The sequence below is a fragment of the Cydia fagiglandana genome, chromosome 21 (assembly GCF_963556715.1).
Source record: "Cydia fagiglandana chromosome 21, ilCydFagi1.1, whole genome shotgun sequence".
Classification (NCBI taxonomy): Eukaryota; Metazoa; Arthropoda; class Insecta; order Lepidoptera; family Tortricidae; genus Cydia; species Cydia fagiglandana.
Window position 1 is genome coordinate 10,933,362 of NC_085952.1, and position 16,483 is coordinate 10,949,844.

The 16,483-nt window shown below is 37.7% G+C and overlaps 1 protein-coding gene across 1 annotated transcript in view; it reads right to left on the reverse strand.

Annotated features, from left to right (window-relative positions):
• LOC134675172 (thyrotropin-releasing hormone receptor-like) overlaps window positions 1–16,483 on the reverse strand; it is a 150,255-nt gene that overhangs the window by 69,748 nt on the left and 64,024 nt on the right. Inside the window, exon 2 of the mRNA XM_063533365.1 lies at window positions 10,881–11,246. Coding sequence (XP_063389435.1) covers window positions 10,881–11,199 — 319 coding nt within the window. The 5' untranslated portion in view covers window positions 11,200–11,246. The remainder of the gene's footprint in view (window positions 1–10,880; window positions 11,247–16,483) is intronic.

The following is a 16,483-nucleotide window of genomic DNA, read 5'->3' on the forward strand; positions in this document are numbered from 1 at the left end:
TTAACTTTGCAAAAGTAGATAATTGAAATATTTTAAAAGCAATAAAAATAGATTAGGTTAGATTCGAGCTACAATGACATTAGTTTGGGTTCAAGGCAAGGTTGCAGGGCCTCAACAAGGGAAAAAAGGGGGAGGGACTGTTGGCCTGGCTCAGTGAGCCAGAACTCACCCACTAATCCCTACTACTGCCGTAAGCAGGTAATGAATTCCCAATGTATTAAGTTTAGGTTTAATAAATTATAAATATATTTTATTAATAACATAATAATATACAAATATGTATAATCATAAAGTAATAAATAAGCTTACAGCTATTAATAATGTCCGTAATCTGTATAATTCCAAAATACGGATCCCTCGGATGCGGATGCTGCTTACATAATCTCGTCTGTCAAGGTGTTTCGGCAGGAAAGGCCTTGGCAGACTTATAAATTCCTGAAATGAGGGTTCATACCTACCGACTAGAATTGGTTTCATGGTGGTATCAGATGGGTTAGTGTACGGTAACCGATGGTCATCTTGCTTATAATCTCGTCTGCCAAGGTGTTTCGGCAGGAAAAACCTTGGCAGACTTATATATTTCTAAAATGGGGGTTCATACCTACCGACTGGAATTGGTTTCATGGTGGTATCAGATGGGTTAGTGTAGGGTAACCGATGCCGACCTTGCTTACATAATCTCGTCTGCCACGGTGTTACGGCAGGAAAAGCCTTGGCAGACTTATATATTCCTGAAATGAGGGTTCATACCTACCGACTGGAATTGGTTTCATGGCGGTATCAGATGGGTTAGTGTACGGTAACCGATGGTCATCTTGCTTATAATCTCGTCTGCCAAGGTGTTTCGGCAGGAAAAACCTTGGCAGACTTCTATATTCCTAAAATGGGGGTTCGTACCTACTGACTGGAATTGGTTTCATGGTGGTATCAGATGGGTTAGTGTAGGGTAACCGATGCCGACCTTGCTTACATAATCTCGTCTGCCAAGGTGTTTCGGCAGGAATAGCCTTGGCAGACTTATATATTCCTGACATGAGTGTTCATACCTACCGACTGGAATTGGTTTCATGGTGGTATCAGATGGGTTAAATTAGGGGTCCCGTTGGCCACCTTTGAGAGCGTCTGCCAAGCACTTCCGGCTAAAAAAATACTGGCAGACTTCGCTTTTATGTGTCTACATGTAAATTTCTAACTGCTGCCATAATTATTATTTCGGTATCAGATGGGTTAAATCAGCCCCCTTTTTTCGCACCGGAAGTGGCCTTCTTTTTCGTACTTTCGGCAAGTTCCGCCGTGGCAGACTATCGAATTCGGACTTAGCATCACTTTTATGGCTTCCCATTATGTATTTCATCGTGGTATCAAGTCGGTTAGAAAATTTGCGGCCGGCTCTTCTACTATCTAGAACGATTTCGACAAGTTATGACTTAGATATCCAAGTCACATCTAGTCGATATCTATTGTAAATCTAGTTCTGATCTCTATATCGTCTCTAGATCTTGTGATTATCTCGTTTCCCGAATACGCGTGTGTGGCTACCTAGATTCAAAGGAATTCAAAGCAGTACCAATGAGCTCTATCATTTTACATGGAAATAGTGTTAAGCTCTTGATAAGATGCAGTGGGGCAATTGCACAAAAGATCTCAACGGGTCGAAGAGTATCCTTACATTTACATTAGCTGTTCGCAAATCGAAACTTTCCAAGACAAACGCATTTATTTTTCAAAGTACAATGGAATGGAAGGTCTCTTGACGGCTACACAGATATTTAAGATATCAATAAACATATACATATGTACTTAAATTTAAAGGGTTCCGTAGCTAGAATATCAACTAAAACGAATCCCCTATAGTTCCGTCATAACCGTTTGCAAGTCTGTAAATACTTGTCGAATTTACTGAGAAACGCCTAGGCGAACTAGTTCCAGTTCCAGTCTCGACTGACAGAAACGAAAATTAAATTCCACGTGGATAACAAATTGTTCATTTTTAATTTAAATCAAAAAGTATCATAAACGTCTGAAATGGTTAAAACGTGGACATTCGACGTGATTTAGCATACCGTAACATGTTCGAAGTTTGATTCAAAGCCGACCGTTAGGTAATTGCCAGAGTTTCATTCAATAAATCAATCTCTCTGGCAATCGGTGCGTTCCGTTTTACGCAGACTTTGAAGTCACGGCTGTTAAAATTCTGTTGATCCATGTTGAATTAATTGGTGAAGCTAATTTTGGATTATTTCATAATGCGATACGACAATGCGTGTTGAATTTCCTGGAGTTGTAAACGTGTAAGTATGGCTGAATCTGCTTTGTTTTTAACGGAACTTAATCGCATACTCGTGGTCACAGGCACACTGGCGAGGAATTGTATCAACATCTTCTAGAAGTAGCTTTTTTTTTGGATGTTTTTGTAGGTTTTTTTTTTCATTGTTCCGCGCGCTTTCGGAAGGTCCAACGCATGGCTCGCTTCTCTGTTTTCTTACTTCAACTCCCATATACGGAACGCTCCTTTATGCGTTACCCGACACGCACTTGGCCGGTTTTGTAGTCCTTTTAATTAATATTTAGGGCCCGATAGTCTCCGAAAGCTATAAAGAGCTTTCATTTCATTTTAAGAACCAGCTTACTGGAAAAAGTGAAAAACTATTTGCTATAAAAGAAAAAGAACCGATTTGCTGTGTCCAAAACTTTTGATTGATATTTTTTCTTAGATTCTAGCCCTGAGTCCTATAAAACAGCCTCCTGTTCCATTCTAATTTGATTCTTTGTGTTGTGTGATTCTATAGTAATTTAAATTGTATTTTTCTTAATTACTCGTAATGCATGTTAGTTATAAGATGTAATAATGTTTTGAAAAGATGTGTACCGCCGAGTTTGTTGCCGGTCCCATATTGGGATACCCTCCTCCAATTGAGGGGGGATTTAAATCTTCTCGGGGCAGAGGTGTACGGTTGGAGCCGGTAAAGGTTTATTTGACGTTCATAAGCGCATTGTAATATGCTTACTTGAATAAACAATTTTTTATCTTCATCTTTATCTTTGATAAATCAAAATTGCATTTTTCTTGGCAAGTTTTGAGGTCTGGGCGGCTAGAGGTTAATTATTTATTGGAAACCCATTACGGCATCGCTTTGCGCAACCATTTAGCTAAAAATAAAGTAGTTAGCAAAATTCTCTGCATAATAAATTACTTGAAAACAATGTAGTAGTAATAAAATTGTTCAATGAAGTACGCTAAAACTTTAAAATGCTTTTAAATTATTTAAAGTGTACCTACCATAAAGAAGTTTTGGTCAAATAGTTATAGGAGATTTTATCGGCGCCTTTATATTTTTAGACAGTCAAAAGATAATACTTATTATGACTATTCTAAGGGCTGAAGTCAGCATCATCATTAAATATCATCGATGATGACGATTATCGGCATCATTAAATAGACGGCGCGCGAACTCGCATGCGATTTCAGTAACATTGCGGACTGTTGGCTACGGGCCCGATTCGGATTTTGAAATAGACATCTATTAGATATCTCTTAGACATCACCAAGATACGATAACGATTATGTTTAAGATCTCACCTGTCAAATTTGACATAATTTGCGCGATTCTGGAGATACTCTTGCACGATTTCCACAGGATATGAGTTAGAGATCCAATTCACATCTAATAGATATCTTACTCTATCTAACGTAAAAGTGACATTGGTTGCCCGAATTACGCTGCAAAAGAGAACTAGTTGATATCTAAACTATAACGTATCTGGAATGGATCTAGTACGTGTCGTCTCTTGTGAATATCTTGAAGTTCGAATACGGCAGTACGTCCAATTCAACCGACCGATCAAAACCCGCAATGGTCTAAATCAGCTTAATGCAGGCCAGACACTATCTCGTGGAATGAGTATATATTTTTTGTGTTTCGAGGTTGGTCCTATAGTAAAAGTCGCTCAGTATATAGGAGGAAGGAGCATTCCACGGACTGTCCCGTACAAACACATACGCATTTTATTTCCTGTGTTGCGACTTTTTTTTTGGCATTTAAAGCATGCGATTATTTTTCTGTGCATATTTTTGACCATTTGTCATGGAAAAGGAAACTCTTATACCTGCAAATCTTCCGAAAATCGCGTTTTTACGGGACGAACGGTACAATTCATGGAATGCTCCAGGTGACTAAAAAAACACCCTGTATGATCGTATCAAAAACACGCTGTATAGCGTACAGAGTCATTAAATTAGCGGATATATATGTGAGCTAAAGGGAAGGCGAACTTTGGAATCCAGTTACTTCGGAACTCGTTAAACTAAAATGCTTCATATTAAACTTTTAAAGATGGCAGCGGGCCACTTACACTTTAAGCTTTCATGTCATGACATGACGTATAACTAGAAACATTTCAATAATATTGAGTAATACTACTAATACATATCGAGGTATATGTTGTAAATAGATGTTTGTCTTATGTCTGGTAGTCATTCAAAAACCGGCCAAGGGCGAGTCAGGCTCGCGCACGGAGGGTTCCGTAGCATTACGCAAAAAGCGGTAAAAAATGTCACGTTTGTTGTATGGGAGCCTCACTTAAATATTTATGTAATTCTGTTTTTAGTATTTGTTGTATATAGCGCCAACAGAAAAACATCATCTGTGAAAATTTCAACTGCGTATTAAGCTATCACGGTTCATGAGATGCAGACAGACAGACGGACAGACGGACAGACAGACAGATAGACAGACAGACGGACGGACAGCGAAGTCAGAGTGCAGTCGCTTTCGTTAAAACTAGTGCCTACGTTATTTCTTGGGATTAGTTGCCAAGCGGAGCCTAGTCTCACATGAACCGTGGCAAAGGGAGATGATATTTTAAAATTTCCGAGTAGTTACACCTATTTATGCCACTGCGTGCGCTATGATTTTACCTATGAAAGGCTGTCGAGGAGCGGCGGTCATAAAAAGTGGAATGTTGTTTCGCTTCCAGCCAAATACAATCGCTATCAGATACATCAGAGTGGCCGAGGTGCTCTAAAATATCTGAACACGCACTCTAATGGTAACATTCCATTTCTAACCGCAGCTGCACTACTGATACTGAATGCGTCGTTGTTATTGTCAATTTCCATAGTAAAATGAACAGTAGTGCAGCTGTCGTTGGAAATGGACTGTCACCTTAACGCTTTGACAATAGCGGCGTGTTCAGATATTTGCGAGCACCTTGGCCGCTCCGATATATATAACTACCTACTGCAATAATGCAGTGACTTCCTTCCATCCTGATTTATCTTACGCTTTAAAACGTTAAGTCCTAGCTACAAGTATATGCCGTCTACAAACACTAGGAGAAATAGACCTTATGCCTTTTGTTTAAAGAGCACTTTCCTTTAAAACCGTTGAACAACATCATAAAGAGTTTTCACGGAGGACTCAAATAATCAGAGTAACAGCTTATTTCAAAGTAAAGGAAGTCAGCTTATTAATATTGTCAGTAATGTACAAAAATATTTTAATTACATCAACAATACACAATACAACAACGATACAATTACGATGAAAACGAAAATTATATTTTTATTTTAATGTCAAGCGGTTCTGTTACCAATACACCTACCTACCTATATAAATCTAAATAGGTACATAGTACCCATATACATTAAATAATAATTAGCATCAACAGTAGTGTTAGGCGATGATTAGTTTTTAGGGATTTTTTAAATATGTTTTTGTGTTGAAATTCAGTTTAAATGATTCAATGGATATTAATCAAATCAAATCAAATATCATTTATTATCAGGCAAGTAATGGATGAATTTTAATGTTTAGGTAGTATTTTCACCTCGCACATAATATATAAGATTTTAACAAAGAGAAAGCTGGAATATTCAGTGGGCATTTTCCGTATAAAACTGTTACTCTGTTCAATTCAGTTTCTGCGACTCTTCGCAGAATATTTATTTCAGTTCTTCAGAACATTACAGCGATTACTTTGACTTTTACGTCTCTTATGCAGTGCTAAAAGTGACATTACTATCCTGCCAAGCGAATATCGAGCTTAATCAATTGAATTAAAGTCTTTAATATACATTGACGGCTTATAAGCGGCTTACGAGCTTGTATATTTACGTATTTACGGTGTATAATTAGGGCGAATTGCGGCTTCCTTAGGCGGTTATTTTGTTAGTGTAATTTGAGCTTTAATGAGGGGTAATAAGGTGGATTTTGTTTTTAAGACGCATTTGTTTTGTGGGAGTCGACATGTGGCGCGAATGGTCACCTATTAAGCTTTGTCAGTTGGGTGGACTGAGTTACAGCGGTTTTATAAGCGGAGCGGTTTGAATGACAGTTTAAGGTAAGGTAACGGTTCCATACATTATTTAGCACCCAAGTTATTGGCGTTATTTTATATTATTGTTATCGTGTAACCATGGAGTATAAATATTGTCTAGTTCTGGAATTAATCTAGCAACAATACGTATAATACAAGTCCGTTTGACATGTCCTCGATCTTGATTTGAAAATACAAAGGCTGCTTAGAATTACTGCTGGTTACAGTAAAAAAACCAGGCAATTGCTACTCGGACTCGCCTACCGAGGGTTCCGTACTTTTTAGTATTTGTTGTTATAGCGGAAACAGAAATACATCATCTGTGAAAATTTTGAACTGTCCTATCACTAAGGTATGGAAATAACAGTACCTACTTTTTAAGATAATATCTGCCGCTTAAACTGGGACCCCAGCTTTTCCCCAGGCACAATAATTGACAAATAAAATATAGGCTTGTTCGAAAGTAATTTGTCGAGTTGTTACCAACAGAACAATACGCCATTAGCGTTTAGACTTTCCAGCCATCGACTAAGGGGGCCCACTGATTAACAGTCCGCCGGACGGTATCGGCCTGTCAATATTCTAAAAAAAATTCAAAAAATTTTGTTCTAGCTGACAGGCCGATACCGTCCGGCGGATTGTTAATCAGTGGGCCCCATAAGATACTTCCCACGCTTATCTTTGGTGATACGTATACGTATAAAGGTAATATTCAGAAAATTTATCAAGGAAATGGCACAAACTTACTTGATAAATTGCGTTGATGTCGTTGTCATGATAAGACCGTTCGATCCATCCCGCATTTCACCAATCGAAGTCACACTTAAGAGTAATGAAAATCTGTCACAGCTTTTTCTTAAGATAATGATAAGGGAAGATATCGCTTACATTGGGCACCCAACTTTTCCGCAGGCACAGTAACTGACAAATAAAATATAGGCTCGTTCGAAAGCAATTTGTCGAGTTGTTACAAACAGAACAATGCGCTATTAGCGTTTAGACGCTCCGACGATCGCTGGTCGTAGCTTTAGTTCGAAACTAGGTCTAACTGGAAAGTATTTGTCGTTGGCGATAAAAAGCAACCTTATATTACCGACACTATCATGAATAATGACATCACTTTGAAGGAATGACCTTTTTAATGATAGTGTAAGGATTGGCATGAAAGATAATTACAAGTAGTAATGAAGTTTATTAAAATATCTTCTGTCAGTAAGTATTGGATTTATGTGATTATGTCTATGTAATGACACTAAAAATTACTTTACTACTGACAGTGAATGATTAGAATGATGGAATTAGAAATGACAGAAAGAATGACGGAAGATAATGACGTTATTAAAATATTTAAAAAAAATTGAAGTAATTACAAAATAATGTCATTAACCATGAGACTATCTGATTAAACTGTCGTGAATCATGCTAACATTAAGCGATTTCTACGGTTTAACTCACGTATTTTTAGTCATTCGCGCGACACGTTCCGGAGAGCCGAGCCGAGCTCTATTTTCAAGCACTAAAAGTGCGTATTATACATTTATACATTTATACGTTTATTTTAAATCTGATGTGCATTAAACACCACATTAGTAAATTGTTCATTAAGGAAAGCTTATACTTTTTACTCTCAACTCTTAGCGACAAAACCTTTTTTTGCCACCGAATATTGGCGTTTCTAAACGGGTTCAGTTATTGACATAATAAAATTGTAATCGTGCCATTATTATTGTTGTATAATTATCGCCGACAAACATGATTTCGAATATGTAAACAAACTAATAAACTCAAAAACCTTTCTTAATACATTTGCTCACGGACAGTTAGGAACAACATTGTAAAATGAATTACCCAGCTATACATACTTATCTCTTATCAATATAATTACTTATTTGTTATCAAATATGTGGACATTCGTATGCGAAGTGCATTAAGCTTTTAGCTACCTTCAATAATCTTCATAACAGTCCATACAGGTTTTTGGGTAGGTACAGTCACCTGCAATAATATGTTACTCTTCGAAGGCCGCAAAAATATGTGACACGCTCTTATGGCTCTTCAAATGAGATCGTGTCAGATATTTTTGCGACCTTCGTTGTGTAACATGTTATTGCAGCTGATTGTACTCTACCATACAACATCATAGTGTGTTTTCATTTCACATTGTTCGATCTGTCGGATGTCGGAGAAGGACAGCTGCTAGAATGCCGTATTCGAACTTCAAGATATTCACAAGAGACGACACGTTCTAGATCCATTCTAGATACGTTATAGTTTAGATATCAACTAGTTCTCTTTTGCAGCGCAATTCGGGCAACTAATGTCACTTTTACGTTAGATAAAGTAAGATATCTATTTGATGTGAATTAGATCTGTAAGTCATATCCTGTGGAAATCGTTCAAGAGTATCCTGTCAAGTCATATCCTGTGGAAATCGTTCAAGAGTATCTCCAGAATCGCGCAAATGTCAAATTTGACAGGTTAGATGTTAAACATATCGTCATCGTATCTTGGTGATGTCTTAAAGATGTCTAATAGATGTCTATTTCACAATCCGAATCGGGCCCAGAGTGTGCCCTATTGCATCAACTCCCCTTTTAAGGGTAATGTTTTCTTTTTAAACTATTCATTTATTAAAACTGAAATTAAACAAATGATCATAGTTTTAAACTATTAAATCAATTAAGTAGTACTAAATATAAAGGCACTTTCTCACATTTTGCTTCTTTGCTTCGTATCCGACATCCGATATCGGATAGGAAAATGTGAACGCGCTTTTAGGTTGAACCTCAGACCTACAGAATACGAAGAAAGTGAATATTATTTTTTATTAAATAATGATTTAAAGTATCAAAACTTATTGTTAAAGATTCCATGTACTTAATTTAATTACTGACAAAATATAAAATTACATAAACAGACATAAACAGGAATATAAAACTAAAACTAACTACAGTTAAAATAACTAAAATTTAATGATAAAAACTTGTTAAAATTACAATTTTGTATGAACCCACTACTTACTCACTCAATTTAATTTAATATAATCTTATACTCCAAACATTTCGGGTGGTCACAACAAAATCATGAATACATTTTAATCACGGTCAAGCCAAAATGAATCTTAATGTGTTTTAATATTTAAAACGTTATCAGGTAAATGTCATAATATTATTAGGCTCATTATGGTTCGAACAGGGGGCCAATCGAAAAGACGAAGTTCGCAAATTACGGACAACTTTCTCTGTCACTCTAATTACTCCTTAATTGGAGTAAAAGAGAAAGATGCACGCAATTTGCGAACTTCGGTGTTCGCGGTAGGCCCTCAGATGCCGGCCATGGTTGGGAGTTGCCATATATTTTATTCTAAATGAAGATTACTTTTTAATAATATGGCGGCACGCGGTTTTGTCATTTAGGATTTTGTGCGAGTGTATTATATTATAAGAAGTAGATAAGTGCTTGCCAACAAGTATCCTTTGATAAATGTAGATGCCAAGATGAGATAAAATAAAAAAATAAAAATAAAAAATAAATATTGGGGACATCTTACACAGATCAACCTAGCCCCAAACTAAGCAAAGCTTGTACTATGGGTGCTAGGCGACGATATATATACTTATATAGATAAATACATACTTATATACATAGAAAACACCCATGACTCAGGACCAAATATTAGTGTTCGTCACACAAATAAATGCCCTTACTGGGATTCGAACCCAGGACCATCGGCTTAGCAGGCAGGGTCACTACCCACTAGGCCAGACCGGTCGTCAAACAAACCTTGGCAGATGCCAAGATAAACCGACGTATATTTAAACATAACGTGGAACAAATACTGGAGCAACAAAGATATATTAAAATCAAACTTAGGTACCTACCAATGAAACTCAAGAAAAAAGTCCTAGATACCTGTTTGTTTCCATGTCTGACATACGGCTGCCGAACATGGATTTTTGACCTACGTGCCTTGGCAGATGCCATGTTGGCACCAATCGGAATGTACATGTACAATGTACATACATACATACATACATACATATATACATACATACATACATACATACACACCCAGTTTGCCATTAGGAGAAGGCACGAAATCTCTTATCTAATTTTAATTTAATCTAATTTTCTATGAGAGAACAACCCTTCGCGCCTACATTTTTAGGGTCCCGTACCCAAAGGGTAAATACAAGACCCTATTACTAAGACTCAACTGTCCGTCTGTCTGTCTATCACCAGGCTGTATCTCATGAACCGTGATAGACAGTTGAAATTTTCACAGATGATGTGTTTCTGTTGCCGCTATAACAATAAATACTGAAAAGTTCGGCATCCTTGGTGGGCGAGTACGACTCGCAATTGTCCGGTTTTTTAAATTTGCTACCAAACCTAATGTGTCATTCTATGGAAATTGCTAACTATGTAAACAAAATTCACTAGTAAATTCATCATTCTTTGACAAGTTCAATATGGCGGTTTGTTTACATAGCAAGTTCCATAGAATGACACTTTATGTGCAAACATTTGCAATAAACGTATTTCATTTTATAATTACTTACATAATTCCTTTCCCAGCACCCATGTCTCGGGCTTCGAGTTCACTTCCACCAGCACTGTCGGCGTGCACACCAGCAGCACCATCAAATCCGCGATACTCAGGTTCACCAGAAAGATATTCGTCGAGTTCCTCATATCCTTCGTCTTCAGTATCACTATCGGCACCATCACATTACCTATCACTCCTAAACACATGATCACTATGCAAAAACTCATGGAAGTCGCTTTTATGTAATACGGTATTTCTGCGTACTCCGTATAGTTCGATAGGTCGGTGCCGTTGAAGGTATCGTTGTTGGTGTCATGGTGTAGTGAAACCATGTAGTCTGCTCACATTGTAGAGGTTTTAGGTTATGATGGCATGGTACCTGGGAAGAAAAAAGAAAGAAAATTATCGAATTTCAACTAAATATCATCTTGTTGTTGATTTAGGTAATATATATATCACCTTATCTTCTTTAGAACTATGTCATTGCCAACTTAGTTATTTGCACCTCATAGTTTAATTAACTATCATTTCTCTACTACCTAAAGGTTGTCTGGAAGAGATCGCTCTTTAGCAATAAGACCGCCTTTGTTGCCTCTGTCTTCATGTATTACGCATGTAAATCTCGTAAATCGCTCTGTAAATGTTTTATTGAGGTTATGCAATGCAATAAAGAGGAATCGGGACATAGATATCTTTTAGACATCACCAAGATACGATAACGATATGTTTAAGATCTAACCTGTCAAATTTGATTTGACATTTGCGCGATTCTCGAGATACTCTTGAACGATTTCCACAGGATATGACTTAGAGATCCAATTCACATCTAATAGATATCTTACTCTATCTAACGTAAAAGTGACATTGGTTGCCCGAATTGCGCTGCAAAAGAGAACTAGTTGATATCTAAAGCATAACGTATCTAGAATGGATCTAGTACGTGTCGTCTTTTGTGAATATCTTGAAGTTCGAATACGGCCGATAATAACTTTAAGCTAATTTTACGGTCCCTGAACACATCCCCGAAACAGGTCGCGTAAGTGACTAAAAATAAGTGACTGGAACCGTAAAATTAGCTGAAAGAAAATGACAAAATCGTTGAATTTCCCTCCCCTTTCTCGTATACATGGATAGTCAAAGTCGAGCAGTGAAAACAATATGCCAAAGCAATTATTCTGTTGCCAAATGAGTGAATTACAAATTTGTACATAAGTAATTAAGCGTTGTTAGGAAGCAGTGATTAGTCTTACGTTACGAAAATTAAATATGTAAATTGTGTTGTAAATGCACCCTGCATTGGGATAAATGCGAAGGCGGGGTAATTTCGAAACTGGCAAATATCTACTAAACTAGAAACACTTTCTAGTGTAACAACAGTACGCAAGATGCCATGTAAGCGTTGCAGCGGCGTAAGTGTTGCTAAAGTATGTACCGTTTCTAGTTTAGTAGATATTTGCCAGATTCGGAAAACTACCGTAACATAATGGAATCGATTAACTTTTGACTAATTACAGGTCCTTAACTATGTACTAATTATTTAATTTTGCAATTCACTCAAATGACTTCAAAATATTTAGTGTACCTATAGATATTGCTGCTGTGCCCAGCAGTGGGCTATATATAGGCTGATTTTTTTTATAGATATTATTGTAGAAAACGGATTCATTATTTTTATCTACAGCCCCATGATCATCTTCAACTAATGAACTTGATACGATATCGCCCGGATAATAACCGGTAATCCGTTAGATTGCACTCTACAAGCCAATACCGTTTCAATTAATCCTGCGAGTTATCCCAGGAGACACCGGTTAACCGGGTTGACCGAGATGACCGGACACGTGACGCCCCAATTTTGTTAGATAACCAGCTTTTAATAACTGTATTAACCGTATATAACTAATAGTCCCGCCGGCCCATTGCGTATTAGCTTCACCACTTATTCAAGGGCTGATTTAGACGGCGCGCGAACTCGCATACGATTTTAGTTACATTGCGAACTGTTGCTTACCTACGTCTAATTCAACCGACCGATCAAAACCGCAATGTAATGAAACTCGCATGCGAGTTCTCGCATCGTCTAAATGAGCTCTTTTGGAAGATGATACGAGGCGACATGGGGTTCGGAAATAATAATTTATAACATGAATGCAATAAATAAAGTTGGTCAAGCAGATCTTGTCAGTAGAAAAAGGCGGCAAATTTTAAAAATGTAGGCGCGAAGGGATATCGTCTCATAGAAAATTTGAATTTCGCGCCTTTTTCTACTGACAAGATTTGCTTGATCATCTATAATCTGAAATCTGAATCTGAACCAAAGATAATAAAATACATCCTGCTTAGTAACTCCATCTAGTTTCTTAGTATGTAACTGAAGGTACCAGCGACGATAATAGTTTTTAAGTGAGGTTAAAAACTAACTATGAAGAGAGCACTCCATGTCTACTTAATTCTCTTTGTCTGAACGTAGTAAATATAACATCATAAGTTCGTGACTTTGTCTTGCCGTAGAGTTATATCAATATTCAGTTTAGTAATGAAGACCAATTTGATTGCTATTTCTGTGTGTCACGAATGCACAGTGCCGTATTCGAACTTCAAGATATTCACAAGAGACGACACGTATTAGATCCATTCTAGATACGTTATAGTTTAGATATCAACTAGTTCTCTTTTGCAGCGCAATTCGGGCAACCAATGTCACTTTTACGTTAGATAACGCAAGATGGCATTGTTTATGAAAAGGGACCTTATTATCGATGGCTCATACGCCGCACAGCATCTCGCGGCATTGTATTTATTTCGGAGCATCGTTAATTATGGCGTAAGCGCCATCGACAATAAGGACCCTTTTCATAGATAACGCCACATATTGCCGTGCAGATTTTTTTAATTTACCGAAAGCAAAAGAATAGATCTATAGTATAGAGAGGGGCTGTCATAGCAAATTTTGTAGTCACAGTAAATTTACTGCCATCTATCGACACACAACTAAAACTCCAAATGAAAACGTATAAAATTATCAAAAAAATGTATATACATATATGGATAAATGATTTTATTATTTTTATATCATTTTGATCCATGTTTATTCACTGATATCTATGTGTTAAAATTGTTAATATGAAACGGCGTCGTCACGCCATCTAGCCGAGCATAGGCTAAAGGTGTGTGCGGCATCTATCCGAGAATGACGTTTTCTTGATTTCCGAGGCACGTTTTTTCCTTAGACTTTATTCGTCTTATACGAAGTTACATAAATCCTCAAGGCATTCTCTGCCAGTCAACCATGAAGCCTTGATCTTAGTTATCGCTGAATGAAAATTCCGATAAGCCAAGTCTGTTGCAGTCTGAGGTCAGCTCAATGGAGCCCTTAGGAATGCCAATTAAAACTAGATCTAAAACTCGGATCTAGACACGAGAGCGTAGCTCATCGCGCGCTAGCCTTTTTAGGGTTGAAAAAGCTTTACCAGCTTGAAAAAGGTCGTAGGGTTGAAATCATTTTTCAGAATTTGAATTGAAAACACTAAAACATAAAAACACAAAACAACAAAATATCCGTATTTTATTATATTTTAGTTGCAAATTTCTTTTGTCATGACAACATTTATACTTAATGGCAGTTTTAGGTAGCGAATGCTTTCTCGGATTTAGTAAAGTTCCATACAATGAACTCCCTCATAAATACAATGAGATATAAAAAGATCTCTGCTCTCTGCAATCGTACCTTCATCGAAAAAACACCTAACGAATGAAAAACCACGCGACTTTTCAAACAGTCGCCATCAGATATATCGGAGCGGCCAAGGTGTTCACAATATCTGAACAAGCACTCTAACGCCTTGACAATAGAGGCGTGCTCAGATATTTGTGAGCACCTTGGCCGCTCCGATATATATGATGGCGACTGTACATTATTTAGGTTTCGATTTAGGCCCCGTGCACACAAGGGTCATATTGTTATTTTTCAGCCCCCGGGCCCACACATGACCTCAGCTGAGAAATTTAATTCTGGTGGCATCCAGTTGCAATTAAATTCCCAATTAACTGCGGCCTCGTAAAACAGACCCATCATGCCACCCGTCACTGAGACGGTAACGTTCTATACATTATTAGGTTGGTACCTACCTATAGTACGGTGTATATTTTACTTTTAGCGAACTGGCAACTGGCGAATAGTTTTTCTTTATGATATAGGAGGCAGACCCCACCCCAAAGGAGTGTAGGTATATGTCGGCGGCCGATCGTAAGATCATGCAGATCGTAATGTTCCTGTGTAATGTTTTGACGATAGTCACATTAAACCAATATATAAGATAGGTTCGTTAGGTTGCTTCAGATGCCCGAAGGGCAAACTGCCCAGAAATAGGAGCCCCGCGTAGCGGGGCTCCGTCGACTCAGGGAACGAGTCAAAGATTTTCACGAAATGCCTAGGAATTTCACGATATGCCTGTATGGCTACCACCAGTTTTGACATTGACAGATACGCTTGTCCGAGCGAGCGATCAATTTGATGTCACAATATAAGTTTGAATTTACTTCCAATAGAGTTTCCTACATCACATATATTTCATTAAGGCCATTCAGCCATGTCTAAATCGGTTCTGTCTATCGAATAACGAAAATCAGAACAATGAATAATGCGATTGTTTTCTAGCGTGTAACGGTCGAAGAGCGCTGCGAAAATAAACATTTTACTTCAAAATCAAATATCATGTTCTACAAAAATATCTCTTTCCACGCTACCTAAGCGAAATAGCAAATTGTCGCGACTGTGATCAATTTCTAGTATACATTGAACTCTAGATTCATTTCAACTATTTAAAGACTAAACAGGGGCCTAGACCAAGTAACAATATAACATTCATAATGTGGTCAAGTAACATTACACGATCAAATAATGTAGGTTAAAGTCAGGTCGTTCAGTGACACATCAAGGCGCTTTTGTATTAACCAAATGTTATAACTACCCGAAAAATGAACAAAAAAAAATTATTTTCAGACAATTACAGTCCATAGTTGTTAGTATTAACTTACAGGCTATGAAATGTTAGTTTACTTTTTTTTAATACCTAAAGATACAGAGTACCTAAGTATAATTAGTGTCTTGTTATTAAAATTAGAATATTAAACAACTTGCGGTAACCACGCATAGGTAACCGTTTATATCAGTTGCGTCACAGAATAAATAATAGTACTAGATAGATACAGAAGACTCACTCTCTAACAAAACGCGTCTGTTACGATCAGCACAGATATGGCCGTTATGGCTCCTCTACACGTTGGCCAAACGCTCCACACGTGGCCACGTATTCGTCATTTTTAATTTTTTAACACAAAAAGCATGAACGTCCACCCTCGACCGCGTCCGAGCACGCACTGCCTATTGGGCCACGTGTAGATGCGTACCGCAATCGCTTGGCCAATCCCTTTTTATGTGCGGTCGAAAAACCGACACCGCGGCCAACTCATCGCCATCCCGCGCGCCAAAAGCCAACCGACACCAATACCCCCTCTACACGTTGTCCCAACATATTGGACCAATAGGTTGGGCCAACGTGTAGAGGAGCCATTAGGTGGCGATAGCGCCACGCGCGGCTTATGGCTTTCCCCAAA